Here is a 21,849-nt window from a genome sequence, read left to right as displayed (position 1 = left end):
ACTTCATAATAACTGATTGTGCATTTGGATGTCAAGCAGCCTGGGTAGCCAGGAAGCCAAGAAAGAATTACATTTCCTGGTGAGACTTTCACAGAAACATGAAGAACAGAAGCTGGTGATCCTACATAAATTAAACGTTGCTATGTATCAGCATAATAAATATACAACTACAATCAATAACTGAGAAGTCATTAGTTACCGTAAGATCGCAGTCGAAATGTCACCTGTACACTACTATACACATTCTCCACAAAACACTGATACATCCCTTCACTGGCAAAGCTCGTTGAATTGATTAGCAATGTGTCATTTGGTAAAATCTGTAGCCCATTGTCAGTTGAGCTGATCTCAGTAGCATTAAAAAGCCATGCAATCTGCAACTTTGGTACAAACTTGCTGATGGAACGAGGATAAGCAGTTCTTTCAATTGGGCATACAAGATAAGCTTGCTTTCCTCGAGGAATCCAAACATTGTCATCAAACACAAATTTTACTCTCGGAGAACCTAAATGTACAAAATATTGATAATCAAAATAACAATAATAAGGAAAACAAACACGTACAATACCTAAAACAACAACAGAAATGCTGTGATTTATCTGTCCAAAACTGTTCTCTACTATGCAGTAGTATATCCCTGAGTCTTCTACTTGTGCATTCGTGATCTTCAATACGGCAGACATGAAAACGTCTTCATTGTCTGCAATCACCTTCGTCCCATTTTCCTTAAACCATGTCACTGTAGGTGGTGGTACACCATTACCCACACACTGTGTTACACCTGTTTCCCCCTCTTTAATAAATATGTCAAATGGTTCGGCTACTAAAGTTGGAGATTGTGACTTTCCACTAGAAGGCAACACCCTCATTGATGCACAGGCAGGTTTCTTATGGTCAAGTTGGCAACAGTAATTATGTATAACATCAATATCATCGTTTTCATTGTGTCGAGATACAAAAGGAATGAGAAGACCTCCATTAGACAGTAGTACACCACCAGCTTCACTTTGTTGCACCGACTGCCCATCAACACTCCACACAGTGTCAATTCTACTATTGTTTAGTTCATCTGCTAATGACGTCACCAATGCATATACAGAGAAACTTGTGTTGGGAAAACAATTAAAGTATGCTGAATTTCCTTCATGGACAGCTACATCATGTGGAGCATGAACAAGTCCAGAATGCTGAGCTAAACAACACAGATAACATAACTAGCCAAGTTAGTTTGTACATAAAACAATAATTAGACGTCAAATACGAAACACATTTCATTTATGAAAGCCAACATTCAATGTAGCATGATCATCCAAATCCATAACGTGCTACTATAGTACTAGCTCCTCATTAGAAATAAGTCAACAGTCAAAGAAAGACATACATATAAGCAAGGGCTTTATAACTGGCAACATTATCTTTCCAATATACCTATACATTAATCTGCCATACAAATTCGTCTTTTGGACATTTAAAAGACAATCTAATGTTAATTCTTAGTCTGTTCATCACTTTTCACAACTTAGTTTTTATTTCCTTTTCCTTTTCTGGATTGTTCAAAATAGAACGCCTCCTTGATATACCGTAGAACGAGAAATTTTGCGTCAAAAAATTTGGCGAAATCTTTCAAAATGACTATATTTAAAATTTTGACAAGTTATATTTTGGTGATTTGCAAAGTTAGAGAACGTCTGACGTCACTTCATCTGCTACATGTGAGTATGTCTGGTGTTGAGAGGCTAGTAGTACACGTGAAAACGGATACTGTACAACTAGTAGCATGGAGTCATTGGAGACTTACTAAGTTCCAAGCTGTTTCGAGGCCATCACGTTTATCGTGAAAAGAGCAGGCCGTTGTGCTGCAAGGATCTGTATGTATACAGCGCCAATTTGTCATTCAGCTGTGCGCATGCGTAATAAAGCTAAACTAATAATATTAATGCTTCCTATTTTGGCGATTCACTCTTAAATCACCAAATTGCCAAAAAATGTCACCAAAATTCTCATTCTACCGTAATCTGCTTCACCGGTCATTCCCAATGTTTCACACAGCCCAACACCTATGGCTTTCTGTGACTATTCTTGTAAAAATATGACAAAAGGAATCAGTTTCATGAATTAAGTGTGAGCATCAAGAATGACAAGCTATCACTGGCAACATAAGTTGTCAAAAGGATAAGCAACCCTTAATAAATTAATCAACTCCAAAACATAGTTTTTCATACAATGCATAAACACCTCTAATGACATTTTTCCTAGTAAGCCCACGGAATAACAAATTGACAAGTTCATTAAATAGGAGGCAGCAAGATAAAACAAAAAATCATAGTGCCAACCTACAAAATAATAATTAACACTTCTTAACACTTGTCTACTAGTATAGCTGTTACATAGAGTTAGCTTAGAAACACTAAACTCACCTACAGCCTCAAGTTTAACTGTTCGACTCCTTATCACTCCCACATAAGGATTACCGACTTGACAGTAGTAATCTCCGATATCATCTTCCTCAACTGATAGAATCAAGAAACTTCCATTTGCCAATATCTTATGCCTATCAGTAACACCAACTATTCTGCCATTGTGAAACCATCTAACCGATCCATTCTCTGATAAGCAGTGTAAAGTTACTGCTGAATGAGGCAACACCAACAGACTTTCAGACTCTTCCTTTATTCTTGGGCCTGGTAGAATCTGATTATATTGAGTATCTACCCAAAAACATTAGCATAAATAAGCATCATCCTTACAAATAATTTGTAGTCCTTATTGACTTCATTAGAATTGTAAATCATATAGTATGTTTGGAATGGTCTTTATAAATAGCTTCAAAGATATGTATGCACTGACACTTCTCCACTCCATAACACATCTAGACAACAGAGGCTGTTCCATTTTTATTCTGCCATATATTCATCCAATGAGAGAAGGCTGGAATTCTGCAGCTACCTACGCCTATATAATATCATTTGAATTCTGCATAACAAGGAGAATAAAGAGACAAAAAAGAGAACTGTGCATGCGCAAATAATACGCTGCCAATTCTGTTTTACTTCTGTGCAAGCCACTAAAGTGTGCATCTGCTGTTGCATAAATACATCTCTACACACGTACGATCACAGCTCAAATCAACGACAAAGGTCAACAGAATATACCTGCAACATGAAGTAGAATTCCCAGCAAAAATAAATCCCACTTTGACATAGTTGCAGCAGATCACCCACCACCTGCCACCAACCCGCTAGCATGCAGCGCCAAATGCAAATAATTTTCCTGCTCCAAGCATCACGTGCAGTCAGTACAATTGATTAGATACGAGAAAACAAGATCACATGAGCAACAAATCTCTAGAGTAGTTAGTAATCACGTGCACTTGTTGGAGACCACAATCACGGATTTTAGATATCCTAATATTTAATTAATTTTTATCAATCAACTTGTACATGTGAATTCTACTCAATTGAAACCTGGACAAAGGCAAACGTTAACATATCAAAAACATTTGGTTATTGGCAAATTGAGTGTAAAACAGATATGCTAGACCCAAAGGAGTGTACATATAGACCGGCCAAATTAATTAAGCAATTTAGCTAGCTACTATGCAGATAGAAAAGGAGAAGTCACGGAAAAGCAGAGTCCTCACCAGTCAGCGAGTATATCTCAATCTCAGCCATTTCATCTCCCCAGTATTCCAGCGACAAGAGAGATTCATGATTCGCATACCGCTTCGAATTCGTTGTTCCCGGATCATCGCTAGCGCTGTTGAATCTATATGGGCTTGTGAAGCCACACTGTGACAATATACTACAGCATTACATGCAGTTAGACCTCATGTCTATGCTTGGTACCTCTTAATAATACTGCAGTAACAAAACGAGAGCTGCTCGTGGGTGCGTGCGTGCGTGTGTGTGTGTGTGCGCGCGCGTGCGTGCGTGTGTGTGTGCGTGCGTGCGTGTGTGTGTGTGTGACTACATCTAGACGTGTGTGACTGTATACAAACTGGTCTACTTACTATCCTGGTCTTGGAAGAATTTCGCCCACCAGATTAACTGCACAAGTGTTACTTGAAATGGCACAAAGCAACAAACAACAACAATAATAACAACAACAACTACAGTATCAACTCAAGGAAAAATTATTAGCTTGATCAATATGGCATTGCTCTACTACAACAGCATTTAATTAACAAGACTTACAAATTATTGTACTTGTCCAGCCAAAAAACTATATCTTCGTTTCATTCATTGCTCTGTGTGTCTGTACTTTCTTTACAATGTTGTTTTCTAGTTGTGGTTATGTTGTTATCAAAACACCAATCTAAAGTAGATCAACCTCGTTGATCAAATAAACAGTTTCCCTAAATAAATAAGTAAATAAATCAGTCATCATGGTCATTAGCATCAGCATCATGTAGACTATGGGAGAGTTCACATCCAGAACGCGTGAATTGCCTCTGGTCCTATAAACAACAATTTGGTAGAGTAAACGTTTATGATGTAAATAGATATTTGCATTAATTGAAAGAAATAGTACTTACTATTGCCCATTCTGATTCTGAATCTTCTTCACTAGATGTGTGTATATCTTGTTTCCTTGTCTGATAGGCTGCTTCGAGCAAACAAGTTGATCGACTATCTCCTTGTTCTTGTGTAGAAAGTTGAACATAGTCAAAGCTGTTTTCTGGCTCTACATTTTCAAGACATTCAGCACAACGCTCATTTTTCACGGCCACATTACAATTATGTATTCTTTGATGAAACTGTTCATTAGATTCTGATGCTGTTAACTCATCATGATGTTCAATGGAAGGTATAGGCAGTACGTCTCTCTGGTGGTTGTTTACTTGTGCACCAAGTGAAGTTCTTTCAAAAGGTAGTTGCTCGTCATTTGCACTTTGTGTGACAATATCATCACTGTGACATCGAACATGATCTACTAATCTGTCATACTCCCCATCACTGTGTTGTGGTACTGTCTCATATTGAGAGTCCTTATTATTAAGAGAAAGAAGTTTGCTAGTTATTAAACACAAACTATTGTGCATACATACACTTACAAAAGGTGCAACCTGTAGTTCTCTACTTACTCCATGTTCTGTTTCTGCTCTTTCATTGTTTTCCTTTCTACACCTTAAATTCGCATTAATTAATACTATCAAAATGTAATGGATACCATTCTCCTACCTTGCATGATAACAGTCACAAACTACAATACCAACAATACCTATTACTGCCACAATTGCTGCCGAGATCCACACTTGCAACAAAAATAAATAAGAAGCAATATAAAATCAATTATCTTCTGTTTACCAATGATGCCTCTGTCAACTGTTGCATGAGGCTTGACTTTCGGCTCTGTATTGGAACATACATCAATCAGTTTCACTACCACAGTATTGTTATTTCTATACCTGCTGGAGTCTCAAAATCCACTGGTTCAGACCAAAAACCTGGTATTGCACACATCAACTGAGCAGTTACAGAGTAGTTCATAGCAGCTTTTAGTCCTTGTATTGTAATACTACTATCTCTTCCATTTTTGAGAAAACATGAGTTCACAGCAGAACAGACTTTCACAAAGAAATTCAAATACTGGCATACGTTTCTGATTTGCATAAAACAGGCATCATAGGACAAATTCACTTGTACGCTATGACTATCTACATTTCCCACAAAAATCAGAGGACGAGAAACAAAATCTGTAAACACATTACTGTCATCACCTGTTCTATAAACACAAACTGCAAGTAACCATACATGGAATTTCATACAGATATAGTTCAGACCAGTTTCCAACACTCTTCTCGTTGAAAGCAGCGACAGAGAAATTGTATTTCATGTCAGGACAAAATTCATTTATACTTATGTTAGAGAAAGATCTGGTTGTTTGTACAACATATACTCTGCAGTCAGTAGTATTGCAATATCTGATATAGAATCCTTTGATGCTGAGATTTGGCAGCCAAACAGGTGACCATGAAACCAATACACTAGCAGAACTATTAACCATTTTCACTGAGATATTTGCTGGAGCTGCATTTTGTCCTGAAGTGTAAAAAGTAATGCAACAAGTGTAAATCAGTTTTAAGAATACGTGTAACCTGCAGTCATAAACACGTGAGACGCCGACTTGACGGGCTGCTGCCTATCATATGTGAGCACAGAAACTGTGACATTATACATTGTATTAGGTAGTAGCCCTGAGACATATACTGAAGGTTGTTGCACAAATGTTTTGGGTCGACTGGATGAAGATGTGATGTTGGTAACGTATGTCATCACCAAGCTGTCTGCTATTGGTTTCCAGTGTATGATTGCCCACCAAGATGACACAGTCACACTGATGCTTTTCACAGCTCCAACTAAACAAAATATTTAAAACACTTACCGTAGATTCATTATGTCAGTCACTTTCACATTTATATCATTACAATACTTACACTTAATGTCATGTGGCTTAATAGTGCCTGATGATGCATGACTGCTGCAGTTGCATGATTTCATGCAAGCCTGCTGCAACTGTGTGACATCCATTTGACCACACTGAGCAGTGTTTGCCCACTGGTTGCATGTTGTGTTATCACAACAACTGCGCAAAGTCACTCTGTAATTGTACCACGACTGCAAATGATGCAATGTTCCATTCACATCCCAACGAACAGTTGCAGTATTCGTATTATTTAAAGTGTGCGACCCCAAACGCAGTTGAGCAATCTGTTGTTCAGTGCTGTACATAGTTAGTTGGTAATAATACGCAAGACTTAAAACACTCGATGAATCAATGCCCTCAACAAGAAAATCCCATTAAGTACACAGCAATTTGAAATGATAAATGACAACGAAATTCTGTACCTGGTACACGATGTAGAACCATGTTGAATTAATTCTCACTGCTTTCTGCAATGCTGGTGAATGCAAAGGGGCTGCAGTATCAAAATTGTTATAGTTAAATTAATTAAACAACATACACAACATGAAGCAACACAGACATAATCCAACACAACAAGAACAAATAATGGAGAGCCAACATGCAGATTGATACAATAATTAATTAAGAAGTCTACTGCATCCTATTAATAATAGCAACTGCATAAATTGTAAATACAGTGTACCTACACTATACACATTAAATAAAAACAAACAAACAAACAAACAAAAAAACAGACAAGGCAAACAAACAAAAAAAACAGACAAGGCAAACAAACAAACAAGCACAAATGCGAAGTCAAGATACATTTCAAAGACAACCAGTACACAAAAATATGTCGTCTATAGTAAATATCAGTTCAAGTCAACCATGTGACAAACCTGCCATTCCAGTAGAACAATTTGCTGCTCTAGTTAGCGTTGTTCTTAGACGTTGACGTCGCCACTGGACAATGACACTAAACTGATAGAAAGACATCGGTTGAAGATTTTCCACATGAACCAGTAACTCTGACGGTCCATCAGTTTCAAAGGTTCTTTGCATCTTTTTGGATGAACGTGAAATAGTGGCATTCTATACAAAAAAATCATACATCCAACAGTAGAACCGTACAAGTAATAGAAAGCTTTCCATACCAAATTTTGAGAATGATGTAAGTCAGTAATTATGACACAGGCAGAACAGCTTGGACCAATTTGCTTCCTAATATTGCAAATTCCACTTCTTAATTCACATTCACTAGCACTCTGAATGAAGCTGTCCAGTATATACAAAATGCGAATGAAAGATGGACCACTAATCAGCTCTACACTGATTGATGAAGGCGGCACTAACAGACGAATTACAGTAACAACCTGACAATTAAAATGTACCTTAATTCTAATTGTCAACTCACCAATGTACTGTGTGCTTGATTCTACAGCATTGGATCTACCACGCTCATTAACAGCTGTTACATTGAAATAGTATTCTTGTCCTGTTCTACTCACAGCACATGGCGAAAAGACAAATTGACCACTGTTTGTGTCAAACAGTGCCATTGTAGTTTCAAATGTATGAATAGGCGCTGCGCAGCTTGATCGGTACCTCTGAGCAGCAGTTACTTCATAATAAACAATTTTACATGTAGAAATCTGACAGCCTGGGTAGCCCGACAACCAGGTAAGAAGTACATTTCCTGGTATAAGCCTTACAGAAAGCTCTAAAACAGGATCTGGTGGCCCTACATTTGTGAGTAAATGCAAGCACTGATAAAAGCTTGAAAACCATCATAGCTTACCATAAGTTCGCAGTCGAAATGTCGTCTGTACACTACCATACACATTCTCCACAAAACACTGATACATCCCTTCACTGGCAAAACTCGTTGACTTAATTATTAATGTGTCGTTTGGTAAAGTCTCTAGCTTGTTGCCAGTCAAACTGATCTTGGTAGCATTAAAAAGCCATGTAATCTGCAACTTTGGTACAAACTTGCTGATGGAACGAGGATAAACAGGTCTTTCAATTGGGCATACAAGATAAGCTTGCTTTCCTCGAGGAATCCAAACATTGTCATCAAACACAAATTTTACTCTCGGAGAACCTAAACGTACAAAATATTGATAATCAAAATAACAATAATAAGGAAAACAAACATGTACAATACCTAAAACAACAACAGAAATGCTGTGATTTGTCTGTCCAAAACTGTTCTCTACTATGCAGTAGTATATCCCTGAGTCTTCTACTTGTGCATTCGTGATCTTCAATACGGCAGACATGAAAACGTCTTCATTGTCTGCAATCACCTTCGTCCCATTTTCCTTGAACCATGTCACTGTGGGTGGTGGTACACCATTACCTACACACTGTGTTACACCTGTTTCTCCCTCTTTAATAAATACATCAAATGGTTCGGCTACTAAAGTTGGAGATTGTGACTTTCCACTAGAAGACAACACTCTCATCGATGCACAGGCAGGTTTTTTATGGTCAAGTTGGCAACAGTAATTATGTATAACATCAATATCATCGTTTTCATTGTGTCGAGATACAAAAGGAATGAGAAGACCTCCATTAGACAGTAGTACACCACCAGCTTCACTCTGTTGCACCGACTGCCCATCAACACTCCACACAGCATCAACTCTAATAGTTTTCAGTTCATCCGCTAATTTATTCAACAGAGTGTTTACAGGAAAGCTTATGTTAGGAAAACAGTCAAAGTATGCTGAATTTCCTTCATAAACAACTACATCATGTGGACCATGAAGAAGTCCAGGCTGTTGAGCTACACAAACACAAACACAACTATATAATATCATCTGCCTCGTCTGTCTTGTATAGGTGGTGTTATAATTATACATCAAAGCAAACATCAAGACAAAAATCAAGGCAAACATCAAGGCAAACATCAAGGCAAAAATCAAAGCAAACATCAAGGCAAAAATCAAGGCAAACAGCAAGACCAAAATCAAGGCAAACGTCAAGACCAAAATCAAGGCAAAAATCAAGGCAAACATCAATGCAAACATCAAGACAAACATCTAGGCAAACATCAGGGCAAACATCAAGCTAGGCAAACATCAAGGCAAAAATCAAGACCAAAATCAAAGCAAAAATCAGAGCAAACATCAAGGCAAGAATCAAGGCAAAAATTAAGGCACAAATCAATGCAAACATCAACGCAAATAGTATGTTAGAATGTCAAAACAGTTCATCAGTTTGATTAATAACTGGTACGTTTGGAGATACTGGACTTACCCTCTATCATAAGGTTGACTGTTTGACTTCTTATCACACCCACATAGAGAGTGTTAACTTCACAGTAATAATCTCCAACATCAATTTCGTCAACTGACAAAATTATCAGACTTCCATTTGCCAAGATCTTGTATCCATCTACAATATCAACAGATTTCCCATTGTGAAACCATGTAATTGATCCACTCTCTGAGAAACACTGTAAAGTGGCTGCCATATGAGATAAGACCAGCAGACTTTTTGGCTCTGCCTTTATTCGTGGACCTGGCAGAATTTGATTGTATTGAGCATCTACAGCAAAATACGTTAGCATATCCATGTAGACCAGACAAATAATGATGATGCTATTCAAACATGTCCATTATGTAATTACAATCTGACTTAGAAGTTATGCACATGTGTAAGAACATCAACACCCGAAACGTTTCTGTGTTGGATAGTAACAGAAACTGCTTGCAATGATATAAAATGATTGTTGTGCGTTACTATTTTCACTGTAAAGGAAGTAAGAAAAATAAATTACTGACAAGAGAAAATTTTAATTAATAACTGCAGATATAGCTTTCAAGATCGAATCAACAACTCCAAATAAACAGCAACTACATCCATTCCTCAACTCTACGTGTCTTGAGAAAAATACTACAAAGTTTACCTGTCACCTGCAGCACAACCAACAGCAATAGTAGCTTCCACTTTTCCATAAATGTGATCACCTAATTGCCAGCTCCTGGCTGACTCTACAACCAAGCACAAACTTGTTGTTTCCTTGTTAACTAATTAAAGACCACGTGCAAGGGCCCTTCAGCACGTGAGGAAACCAGCACGTGAGAAAACCAGCAAGAGAGGAAGCAGTAGGTACGTTTTTGGTGCAGGTATGTCATGTTTGATAGAACTAATTGTTCTCTTTGGTTTAACTATTTAGTTACCTAGTACTCACGTGCACAAAACTGAGCCAAGTAGCATTCAGTTGAACCATGTTTTACTACCATGTACATATCTTAATTAATAAATTTTCTAGCAAAACTATAAAAATAAGTTTTCATATGAGATTCATATGAGATTTGCCAGCTGATCAACATCAGTTATAGTAAGCTTTATATCAGTCAAGGTAACGTGCTGACACCACTCGCAAATCAAATGTGAGGCAACTACCTTCTGCATGATTACTGTTGATTTTTCTAAAACCATAGCTAGGTACTAGAAGCCAGTCTACTATGTGAACTTATTTGAACAAGAGGACATACTTTAGCCGTATCGCCTGGCACCAATATCCACCAGCTAGAAACGGACCATTCGAAAAAATGTTACCCCCACATCACACTGTGCGATTTACGCATGCGCAGTGAATAAACGTCTCTTTGCAAATTGCAGTGTCAGTAACACTAACATAAACATAAATAAGTGCCGGAAAGGTATAGTGTATATATAGAAAAGTTAGCTCTACTCTTTTCCCACGTGTAGACACCGTGAAATTCACGTCCGAAAACCGTGCATGTCACGTGCACAACACAATGACCACTACCTAGCCTCGAACTGTCCCGGATGCACTTCCTCTGTACATAGCGAACAATGTCGGTAAACGTACCACAACTCGTTGCTCTGGCCAGCAAACTTCAATTAGACCAAGATACTGACGGTGGAGATCCTAGTGATATGATTCCAGGCGTCCGAATGGACAGCGTTCGAGAATTCCAACTGCTCGGTCAAAGCGATGCGGCCACGTCACTACGCAGTGAGTTGACAAAGATGCTAGAGAAGGCTAGAAGTGAAGGAGTAACAGAGCAGCAGTTGGTGGTAAGTGTGGAGCTTGGGCGTGCTACGTAACTTCCAACACTTGAATGGGTTCCTTTTTTCCTTCCCATCTTGTTTGGCCACGAATTGTTTACTAATTTAACTAAATAGATTAATCAGTTTGTAGAGATCGAAAGTTAAATTTGTTTTTTCTGTATTGTTGTATCATCACCGCGCGGTGTTAACGTCTTAATAACGGTCAATAGGTATGGTGTGTTTAATATAATTGAGGAATCAGATATTTATGGGATGATATTGATGATGTGTAACAACAATTTGATTAACAGGAATTTTAAAGTTTGTTTGGTATTGTATTAGACAGTGAAGAGTGAGTTTCAAGGATTTAGTGAGCTTTTTGGTCGTTTTTTGCAAGAGACTGGACCATCAATAGAATGGTCTCAGATACAGCAGCTCTCTCCAGGAACGGTGAGAAATTACTGGTACAAAACATTTAAATGTACTGGGAATATGTAGACAGACGTGGACAGACAGATGGATGGACAGACCGACAGACCGACAGATAGATGTAACTGTTTGATTTAAATGGAGAATATATCGATAGATTGACAGACAGACAGATTGTTATATTTGAACTCTTACTCTACCAATAACAATTGCTAACTTTACGTATGCATAACAATAACAGTCAATGAACAAAATGCTGAATGTCTTTATCATACAGAAAATCATCAAAATTGCACTTAGACAACTTCGACAACTTTTTAAAAATCACACGAGAGTTGCAATACTGTACAACTACAGACAGTTGCTTTCTCCATCTATCTCTAAAGTCTGTTTTGCTGCTTTTTCCATTTGCATCTTTTGAAATTTTGGAGATCTTATCAAGATAGTCTTCAGCCATATGGCCCAAAAGCCAAAGTGTTCAAAAACCAGTGAAATACATGTTGTATCAGATCCTGCTATAGACTTCTGTTGACCATATTTTGTCATTTCGCATCTTTCTCTCAACTCAGCTGCATAACCTGATATTTTGGCAGCTGATTGTACGGTGTCACAAGAATGTGGATGAGCAATTGAAATGTCCAGATCTTTTGTCAAGTGTCCAGTGGGATCATATGTTGTTATATCCAGCCTGTTCTCAGAGTCAGTATACCTATTTCTTGGCTCAACTTGATGAGGAATATTTAACTCGTCTAAACATTTAGCCCAAGTTGACACGATTGTATTGTGTTGCCATACTGGGCCACCGCCAAACTTGCAGGTCAATAGATGATAACCATGTTGATCAAGGCTTCTACCACAATCACACTTGGTAACAATCTGAGAATATGGTAAAGGAATACCAAGTCTCAAAAATGCTGCCACACGAATTCTGAGGACTTAGAACAAATTTTGGTGCTGAAGGAATAGCTTGAAGCCATGATCCTGCTCCACGTCCCTGACATGACCTTATCCTTGCAGCATGTTTGACAGAGGATGCTTGCATAACACATGTTGCTGCATTCCCTTCAGCATATCCAAGCCAGGCGATTTTGGAGTTTTACTGGATTTGCCATAAGCCCAGACAAAGACTGAGGTATGAGTGTCTCTCCATCTGATCCTAAGGTGAAAGGAAGGCTTGCTATTGCCTTGCAAAGATGCTGATAGAAAGGAGGTGGACTCGCACAGTTGAAGTTGTCACATAGATCTATTCTAGATGGAAATCTTTGAAGAATCGTGCTCATTGAATAACACCATGAACCCACAAGAGCAGCAGTAGAGATTTGTGTCAAGTTTGTAATGCCAGAACCTCCCAACTTGATCTTAAGAGATGCTTGCTTCCATGTCAGCTCGTCAAGTGCACTCAACCCCAATATTACTGCAAAAGTATCTCTTGATAGCTGATCATCAATGTGAGAAGCTTGGTGTAGAACTGGAGGAGGCACACACCTTGCTAAATGATTCAGTGTAGGCACATGACAGTACTGCAGTAAGAGAAGTGCACTTTGAGGATCATTCAAGTTGAGCAGCTGAGAACAAAGGCCTTCACCTGCAGCCGCTGATTTGCTAATCTAGACTGGACATAAGAATCATTGTCAATAGGCACCCCAAGGATATCAACACCAGACGATACTATGGGAACTGAGAATCTGTTTACATTATTCTCTTTGGCTGATGGCAAATATGTTTCACACTTTCTATCACAAATTTTCAGGTTGATTGTTTGGAACTCTTTCTGTAGATCAGTTAGCACTGACTCATACTGTTGACTATAGCCAACCACAAAGATGTCATCCAAGTAAGCCAGATGGACGGACAGACAGACAGATGGACGGACAGACAGACAGACAGACACGCAGGCAGGCAGACAGATAATTTATTCTCATACAGATTCTACTTGTACATATGCTAAGATTTTTTAAATTCAAATCAGTCCTTGCAAACAACAAAGTCATTAACTAATGAACTTGACCTTGAATGTCAAAATCAAATAATCTATCTAAATCACCATGATTAGGTGACAGTTTTGAAAGTTTTCTAAGGATAACTTTGGCATTGCATCTTTGCAGAATTGTAGAAAATATTTTTTTCAGGCAGACAGATAGACAGACAGACAGACATACCACTGGTGGACAGAAACAGATGTATAACACACAAGTTTTTACTATTGGTTGCATGTATTCTGCTTAGGTGCACAAGTATGAAGATCTACCTGAACTAACTACTGACCCAGATGCTATGAAGGAATTGCTGAACAAGTTGGTTGTACTCAAACTCAACGGTGGTCTTGCGACATCCATGGGTTGCACTGGACCAAAAAGTGTCATTTCAGTTCGAAGTGGACTCACTTTTCTAGATCTAACTGTCAAACAAATAGAGGTGTCATATTATGTCTAATAAGTGTCTGATTGTATTTGGTTTGTCTTTTGTCTGACTATCTACGTATCTGTCTGTTTCAGTCAGTTTAATTAATAGGCACAGTGTGACTTTAATCAATAGGCATAGTGTGACTTTATGATCTCTGTTTCTATAGAGATTGAATCAAGACTACAAGAGTGATGTGCCCCTAGTTCTCATGAACTCGTTTAACACCCACGAAGATACACTCAAAGTGGTGAGGAAGTATCAACGTTGTGGTGTTAAGATCAGCACCTTCTCTCAGAGTCGTTATCCTCGAATCAACAAAGAGTCCCTTCTTCCAATTGCATCACATATTGACAAAGAAAACACCGAAGCTGAATGGTGGTATCCCCCAGGCCATGGAGATGTTTACGCAGCGTTTGCAAATAGCGGTTTACTAGAAAAGTTTATCAAAGAAGGCAGGGAGCTTGTCTTCATCTCAAACGTTGATAACCTGGGAGCAACAGTCGATCTACGTAAGTCGTCTCTGTATTTTTATCTTACCGTGGTTTGCTTATTATCTCTCATTCTAGGTATTCTGGCCAGTCTGTTGAACCATGGTGGTAGTCCCAGTGACTTTGTCATGGAGGTGACCGACAAGACTAGAGCGGACGTGAAGGTAGTTGAATAATTTGATCAGAACTTGACTGCTTTCTCTTACTTGTCACATCACTGTTATGCAGGGTGGAACCCTCATTAAATATGAAGGAAAACTTAGGCTGCTGGAGATTGCCCAAGTGCCATTGGAATTTGTATAGAGAATTTGGTGTTTGATGTAAAGAATGGTGATAATATTATTGTCTTTGTTTTACAGCAAGATGAGTTCAAATCAATGTCCAAGTTCAAGTGAGTCAGAGGCTTGTAGTGATTATACGTTTGTGCTACAAGTTGTTTACTACAGGATATTCAACACTAACAACTTATGGGTCAATTTGAAAGCCATGGATAGTTTGATGAAGAAGAAACAGCTGCACATGGAGGTTATTGTCAATAATAAGGTGAATGTTTAGTTTAACAAACTTCACAAAAGGGTGTAAACAGTCTGCTCTCTAGATGCTTGGCAATGGAATGAAAGTAATACAACTTGAAACAGCTTCTGGTGCAGCCATGAAGAACTTTGAGAAAGCTCATGGTTAGCAGTTGAACATATGGAGACTGACTGACAGACAGACAGACAAACAATAGGTGTAACTCCAATGGAATGGCAGACATTAGACCCAGTGTATTGTGTGTAGGGATCAATGTTCCTCGCAGCCGATTTTTGCCAGTAAAAACAACAGCAGACTTGCTGCTGATCATGTCAAACCTGTATGAACTGAAGCATGGAATACTGACTGTCAGCCCACTACGAAACTTCCCATCAGTTCCACTTGTCAAGCTCGGCACACACTTCAAGAACGTACTTCTCAACTTTTCATGCCCTTTGCTGTGTTCATGGTCAGCACACATTATAATGCATTAACAGGTGAAAGACTTCTTGGAGAGATTTCCGAGTAGCCCAGATGTCCTTGAGCTTGACCATCTTACTGTGTCTGGTGATGTCTGGTTTGGCAAGGGAATCACTCTCAAGGTAAGCACATAGTGATGCCCCAATCCTACTGGTTGTTGATAAGTGTGTTGTAGGGAACCGTCATAATAATTGCCAATCACGGAGAACGCATTGATATACCTTCTGGCACCATTTTAGAGAACAAAATAGTGTCAGGAAATCTCAGGATTTTGGACCACTAAACTATGGCAATAAGGTTGGACTTGATGTGATGCACACATTGACTGACAAGCCACAAGGTTTAATAATTTCTTACACAGTTGTGATATAAGATTTATTGACTGTGAGAGTGATCATGATCATATTGCATTGTAATGTCATGTCATTAGGCTCTTTCCATATACCCACACATTTCATTGCATGAATCCTCCCGACTCTGTCATACCAATTGTTATGCACACAGCTCAATTGGCACTAGACATCATCCAACAGGCGAGGTATTATGGAAGAGAACGATCAAAGGTGTCACCTATTATTGCCCCTTTTGCTAAGAACCATTCTGACACAAATGTACACCCACATACATCGATTTTGTTTAGAGCATCATGGAAACAAGACGACATGAATATGTAAACAGACAAGAAGTCACTGTTCTTGTTCTATCTAATACACCCAATCATTGCTCTACATCTCCATCCTCTTCTGCTTCAGCAGGAGACCTCGACCTCGACCTTGACTCTTGCCTTGGTGAAGGAGAACGTGCAGGAGACACTGAACGTGACTTGGACCGTGAGGGAGACTTCTTGTTGGCCGACGCACTCCTTGATCGGGAACGAGAATAAGAACGAGAACGACGCGGTGACCTGCCAGACATCATTTGAATCACAACTGAAGACTGCATCATAATATTCATGTCACACCTGCTACGGTTTCGTGACCTAGACCTGGACCTCGAGGAAGCTCTCTTGTCCTAACAATTCACAAGTCATTAGATCATAAGGAGTGTTGCAAGGTGGTAGGAACAATCAGAGTCAAACAACGTACAACAACGGAAAAGGAAATAACGAGATACCCGTCCAGATCATTGCTGGACACACATACATACCAGCTATGTCCATTAATTAATTAATTAAACCAAGAACACGTGACAGGTAACTGAGACAAAGGTTGACGAAGACAATCGTACATCAAACAACAGCATAACGACTCCACACCTATTTACCTCCGATTGCAAGGTGATTCTCTTTCCATTCAGTTCGGTGCCATCCAGCTTGCGGAGAGCACGCTTCATGTCATCCTTAGATGCAAAGTCAATAACCCTACAAACGCGACCATCCATCCTCCTTTCTGTATAACCAATAGGCATGCCTTACGCTTCTCCGACTCGTTGTTTGTGTGCATCAGCGTATGTCACCTCACAACCAGCCGTACGGCAGTAATCCTTCAAATCCTGCAAACACAAGCAAACAGTCATCTCAATTCATCGGCAAGAGTACGGGCAGTAATCCTTCAGATCCTGCGAGACACAAAGTCAAATGAGCGTTAAGCAAAATATGTCAAAAAACAAACACCAGAGGCTGCTCATAACATTATTGAACGACGATTCGTCTTAGACAGCACAGACAATGCGTTGGATGGGCCACAGATCAATTAGAGGTGCATCGATGAATGGGTTGACCCCATACCACATCAAAGATCAAAGACAATAACAACCTACAGTCAGTGTGAGCTGACAACATACAAAAAATAGAACGCTTCTGGCGTTCGAATTTCTCACAATCTCCAGCTGCTGCTGACCAGATTCACCATTTAGGCATCACCACCATGCAGTAAGTGTATGAGCCAGTCAATAGAAAGGTCAGAATTCAGTGGAGCTTGGACCAGTCCTCAGGCAGTACTTTAACAGAGGCCACCGTCAGACCAGCATGTCCCTGTCGTCAGCCCATGCAGACATCACAGAGAGAGAACAACCAGTCACAGTCACAGTCACACACGCCACCCTCAACAATAGCTATCCAACTGTAAGACGAAAATGAGCAAAATCAATAAAAAAGAAGGACACCTGCAACAGCCCACCAACATAGCTCAATAAACCTTACACTCTACACACACACAACTAGAGAAGACTGAACATCATAGCTCAAACTCTGAAAACAACAATAACTACAACAAGGCCACACTCAATAAGCACCGATATTCAAGCAACATACGTTAACCAGCAAGACAGTAGAATTTGTTTTAACGGTACAGCCTGTGGTCCATCTTGACACATTCCTTCACAGTGAAGAAGACGAACGTGGGTAACCCACATGGAGAGTAATATCATCAATGCAATTATTTAATTAAAGTGCAGAGAACATCACACTGAGAGCAGTGTCAAGTGAGTCCACACTATGAGCAAATGAGTTTAGCTCTTTTCAAACATCAACCAATTCAAAGAGAGGCCTCCTAAACATGTAGGCAGTATATTATGTTACTTCACTATACCCTGTATGTTGGAAATTTGTGGAAACTAGACATACAATGGAGCTCGACTGCACTCATTTGGTGGCAAATTTCACCAAACAGCAGCAATATGATGCAACCGTTCGTACAGGTGCTTTTAAATGAATGATCACGTGAATGACATGGCTCACTGGCGATCATCGATGCTACCTTCATGATGTGACACACATAATCTTTTCATGGAGATAACAGGTTTTGGTATCTCCCCCATTCTACTAAACCAGTTTTACCACAAGAGTTAAACTAATCATTAAAATGGTGAATTACTATCACACTAACAAATTGAAACACAAATCAATAGAAACTAAGACACACAACTAAAAGTTATGACATCAAAACTGCATGTAACACTAATATATCATACTTGTGCACAAAGGCACTGATTAGAGTAGGAAGATTAATCTACATGCTCACAAGCTCTTAACTCTTAGAACTCGGTCGTGCAGGAGATCACACTCACAAGAGTGTCTTAATTTAACTTGTCTATATCTTTCAGCATGTACGATAGAAAGGTCAGACACTGTTAGAGAAACTTGTCAGTATATTGACTATCTAATGGGGAGCTGCATTTTCTAACTGTAAAAAATCAGAATCATTAAAATTAAGTTGAAGTCAAAAATGAAGAAAATTAGTGTATCAGAATTAGTTACTTCACTAAAAGGTTATGTTGACCCAAGATAAATTAAGTCAACATCACACAATCAACCGCAATTTTAGTTTGTTTAATTTTAAAAAAGCTAAGTTTACAAGATATCGTCAGATGGTCCTACCTGCCAGCTTGTTCTGCTCGAGAGATTGTCAACAATCAGTCTGTAGTCTGTGCGTAGAGGAGGTCCGTATTTGTCTCTCCTAAAGTTTGCACTACTCACATTGACGTCACAGACACAGTGATTTCTCACGCCTTACGGTCTATTGCCTCTCATGTATGGTGCACTGCCGCCGCCGCCACCGCCGCCGCCACCTCCACCACTGCTGTACCTTGACCCTCCTCTGCTACCACGTGCATGCTCAACTAGAACGCTGAACAAAATGGCAAAGAAAATAAGTAAACCATGAAGATACAGACAGCACAAAAATGTCACAGTAATCACTAAGACAAACAAATTGTCACGTAACCTCGTACACCCAAACCCTCTCCAGCCGCGCACGAGGGCCTGGATGCGAGGCTAGTCGCGTCACTGCGCAGACGCACAGATATCAAACCCAACGCATAGTATAAAGAAAATTACCGTTCTCCTAGCAAGTCACGACCATTCATCTCGTAGACGGCATCGTCTGCGTCGCGAGGGTCGTCAAACTCCTGCCACGGTCACACACAGTCAGCCACGTCGAGTTGCGCAGCCTTACATCATACCTACCACAAATCCGAATCCGTTCTTCACGTTGATTTCTCGGATGCGACCGAAACCGCGGAAAAAACGCTGAAGATCGCGTTCTCGTACGTCGTAGCTCAAACGGCCCACATAGACTCTCGCCATAGCCTATACCACAACACGTTAGTCATCGCTCGACGTTAAACGCGCGCATGAACCTACCACAAGTGCAGCTTGTCAGCCGGCCACCACGATGCAGAAAGCAGTTTTGCGCATGCGCAGTTGCATCATTCGGCATGTCCGACGACTCCGGAGTGAGGATTTCTTGTTTCTTGTTATAGTCGCTTCAAGCTTGGCTTAATGTTTTCCTTCTATTTTTCTCGCTTAGAATTACGATGCAGGCATTTCAGAAGAGGAGCCCCAACCGGAAAAAGAGGTAGTGGAAGTCATTCTCGACAAGAGAGAGAGAGGTGGGATCTGCTATGAGACTGATGATAGGCAAGGCTGATGAACTGGGTGTTTATATAGGCTTGGGCTTTAACATTCGTGGCGGTGTTGACAATCGATATTTGCCTGATGACCCTGGCATCTTCGTTACAACAATCAAACCGGATGGTGCTGCAGCAAGAGATGGGCGTTTACAACGAGGCGATCAGATTCTAGAGGTGATGAGACGAGATTTGCTGGTTTAATTATTAACATAGAAATGTAATTCAGAGATTTCCCACTTGTCTAGGAGATAAAATAATCAAGATAATATTTCTCTGTTTTGAAAGTCAGTCAGTCAGTTATTACTGTTAGTATTATGTGTCATGCTCAACCAGATTAGTCTGGTTGATAAGGTGTCTTGAAGGCACTGGAAGCAAACGTGCTTACATGCACCATCATGGCTCATTGGCTGTTTAGACAGACAAGACTTTATGCAGGATCCAAGTGGTGCAGGTTTTTGTGACCTGGAATGATGTCCAGCCACTGCGCACTACCTGTGTGCACTGTGCCCAATGCTTCCAACGCAGTTTGTTCAATCCTTTAGATTTACTACATGATACATCTTATATCGGATTCATGTGGAAGTATGACGCGGTGGGAAGGGTCTGGCTACGCAAGACTAGTGCAAAACAATATGTCACCTAAGCACCACCGACATCTCCTCCATTTCTTGTCTAATTAGTGCTACTGCTTTTTGTTACAACATAGCCACAGAGAGATTCCATACCTGTTGGGTGAAGTCTGCATGACGTGTTCCCAGTGTTTAATTATCTCAGCGGCTTTGTCTGTGTTATATAGAATTAAAAGTGCTTCAACTGGCCACCGGCAGCTAACAGTTCATGAGTAGTTGCCATCTGAATAATTCAGTCGCCATGACCATTAAAATGGTCACCACTTAGAGGGCTGTTATTTCTTAAGTAAGCAATTAAGCAGATGTATGGACATATATACTGTGTTCATACTGTGTTCAGTTGACTCCCCACTTGATTATGCAAACTTTATAGTTAACTTATTCTTCAGCATACAAAATCCCTGTAGTGTCTTTGGCATTGAAAATTCATTTCTTTCTGTTTACAGTAAACTCATGACAGTTTCAGAGAGGTGGCCAATACCTAGGTAGTGGGCTTGACCATTGCTTTATAATTCTACGGATGTCATACCTACATGTGCATGTAAACAGACAAGAGAGAGATGTTTTAGGATGGCTATTTTAGTATTCAGTCTGAAAGATAATACAAGAGTGAGGTGTACAAGTGAGCATGATTATGATAATCTTGCTGCAGATAAATGGTGAAAATGTACAGCGTGTGAAGCACTTCGAAGCTGTGCAACTATTCCACAAGTCAAAAGAACAAATTACTCTTCTCATCAAGAAAGGTGTTGCACCTAACCCACCAGAAGAAGTACAAGACTATAAGGTCACAAACATTTGTCTCACAATGTGTGTGTGCATGCGCATGTGTGTGCTTGGGTGTAACACTGACTGTCTTACTTACAGGTTTCAGCACCTGTACAAGGAATGTACAGAAAGCATTTTGTTCTGGGTGGTTTGGTGCTTGTTGCTGTAGCATTGGTGTTCTGGCGGTACACTCGTCATTGACATTCTGTATGTGGACATAGACTGTTGAAAACAGTTCTGTCTAATGGAACTGACTGTAAGCCTCGATAAAACTTCTTAGTTGTCTACAATTGGTCTTCAAACTATCTACACGCTACAACGTATAGAAAGAAGTGCACTAATGGTGTACTGTT

At 39.7% G+C, this 21,849-nt stretch overlaps 5 protein-coding genes across 5 annotated transcripts in view; 2 read left to right on the top strand and 3 right to left on the bottom strand.

Annotated features, from left to right (window-relative positions):
* Window positions 1-2,443, bottom strand: part of LOC134179693 (uncharacterized) — an 8,297-nt gene extending 5,854 nt beyond the window's left edge. Inside the window, exons 1-4 of the mRNA XM_062646626.1 lie at window positions 2,418-2,443; window positions 569-1,192; window positions 200-505; window positions 2-121 (exon numbers count right to left, since the gene is read on the bottom strand). Of these exons, the coding sequence (XP_062502610.1) occupies window positions 2-121; window positions 200-505; window positions 569-869 (727 nt within the window). The 5' untranslated portion in view covers window positions 870-1,192; window positions 2,418-2,443. The remainder of the gene's footprint in view (window position 1; window positions 122-199; window positions 506-568; window positions 1,193-2,417) is intronic.
* Window positions 2,444-4,041: 1,598 nt separating this feature from the next.
* LOC134180356 (uncharacterized) lies at window positions 4,042-10,428 on the bottom strand. The gene is made up of 17 exons (XM_062647496.1): window positions 10,322-10,428; window positions 9,670-9,960; window positions 8,573-9,196; window positions 8,204-8,509; window positions 7,820-8,146; window positions 7,560-7,753; window positions 7,305-7,497; window positions 6,849-6,919; window positions 6,437-6,782; window positions 6,098-6,358; window positions 5,754-6,041; window positions 5,408-5,695; window positions 5,307-5,351; window positions 5,181-5,253; window positions 5,054-5,126; window positions 4,535-4,987; window positions 4,042-4,456 (listed from the first exon to the last, which is right to left on the bottom strand). The coding sequence occupies exons 1-17, from the start codon at window positions 10,368-10,370 to the stop codon at window positions 4,376-4,378; spliced, it is 3,963 nt and encodes a 1,320-aa protein (XP_062503480.1). The 5' UTR covers window positions 10,371-10,428; the 3' UTR covers window positions 4,042-4,375.
* A 784-nt stretch (window positions 10,429-11,212) lies between these two features.
* On the top strand, window positions 11,213-16,152 carry LOC134180195 (UTP--glucose-1-phosphate uridylyltransferase-like). The gene is made up of 12 exons (XM_062647293.1): window positions 11,213-11,463; window positions 11,779-11,886; window positions 14,092-14,280; window positions 14,435-14,777; window positions 14,835-14,920; window positions 14,985-15,053; window positions 15,116-15,147; window positions 15,203-15,299; window positions 15,355-15,433; window positions 15,537-15,700; window positions 15,767-15,871; window positions 15,925-16,152. The coding sequence occupies exons 1-12, from the start codon at window positions 11,239-11,241 to the stop codon at window positions 16,030-16,032; spliced, it is 1,605 nt and encodes a 534-aa protein (XP_062503277.1). The 5' UTR covers window positions 11,213-11,238; the 3' UTR covers window positions 16,033-16,152.
* Window positions 16,153-16,361: 209 nt separating this feature from the next.
* Window positions 16,362-19,881, bottom strand: LOC134180491 (serine/arginine-rich splicing factor 6-like). Its single transcript, XM_062647656.1, has 9 exons — window positions 19,831-19,881; window positions 19,654-19,776; window positions 19,525-19,595; window positions 19,202-19,315; window positions 19,066-19,144; window positions 17,164-17,240; window positions 17,013-17,109; window positions 16,711-16,760; window positions 16,362-16,653 (listed from the first exon to the last, which is right to left on the bottom strand). The coding sequence occupies exons 2-9, from the start codon at window positions 19,771-19,773 to the stop codon at window positions 16,467-16,469; spliced, it is 795 nt and encodes a 264-aa protein (XP_062503640.1). The 5' UTR covers window positions 19,774-19,776; window positions 19,831-19,881; the 3' UTR covers window positions 16,362-16,466.
* On the top strand, window positions 19,856-21,786 carry LOC134180492 (synaptojanin-2-binding protein-like). The gene is made up of 5 exons (XM_062647657.1): window positions 19,856-19,922; window positions 19,997-20,078; window positions 20,137-20,273; window positions 21,381-21,515; window positions 21,596-21,786. Exons 1-5 carry the CDS (start codon window positions 19,905-19,907, stop codon window positions 21,695-21,697), a joined length of 474 nt encoding a protein of 157 aa, XP_062503641.1. The 5' UTR covers window positions 19,856-19,904; the 3' UTR covers window positions 21,698-21,786.
* Window positions 21,787-21,849: the final 63 nt, after the last annotated feature.

The sequence above is a fragment of the Corticium candelabrum genome, chromosome 5, assembly GCF_963422355.1.
Source record: "Corticium candelabrum chromosome 5, ooCorCand1.1, whole genome shotgun sequence".
Classification (NCBI taxonomy): domain Eukaryota; kingdom Metazoa; phylum Porifera; class Homoscleromorpha; order Homosclerophorida; family Plakinidae; genus Corticium; species Corticium candelabrum.
The sequence above is the reverse complement of the archived record's forward strand: the minus strand, read 5'-3'. Positions and strand labels throughout refer to the sequence as shown.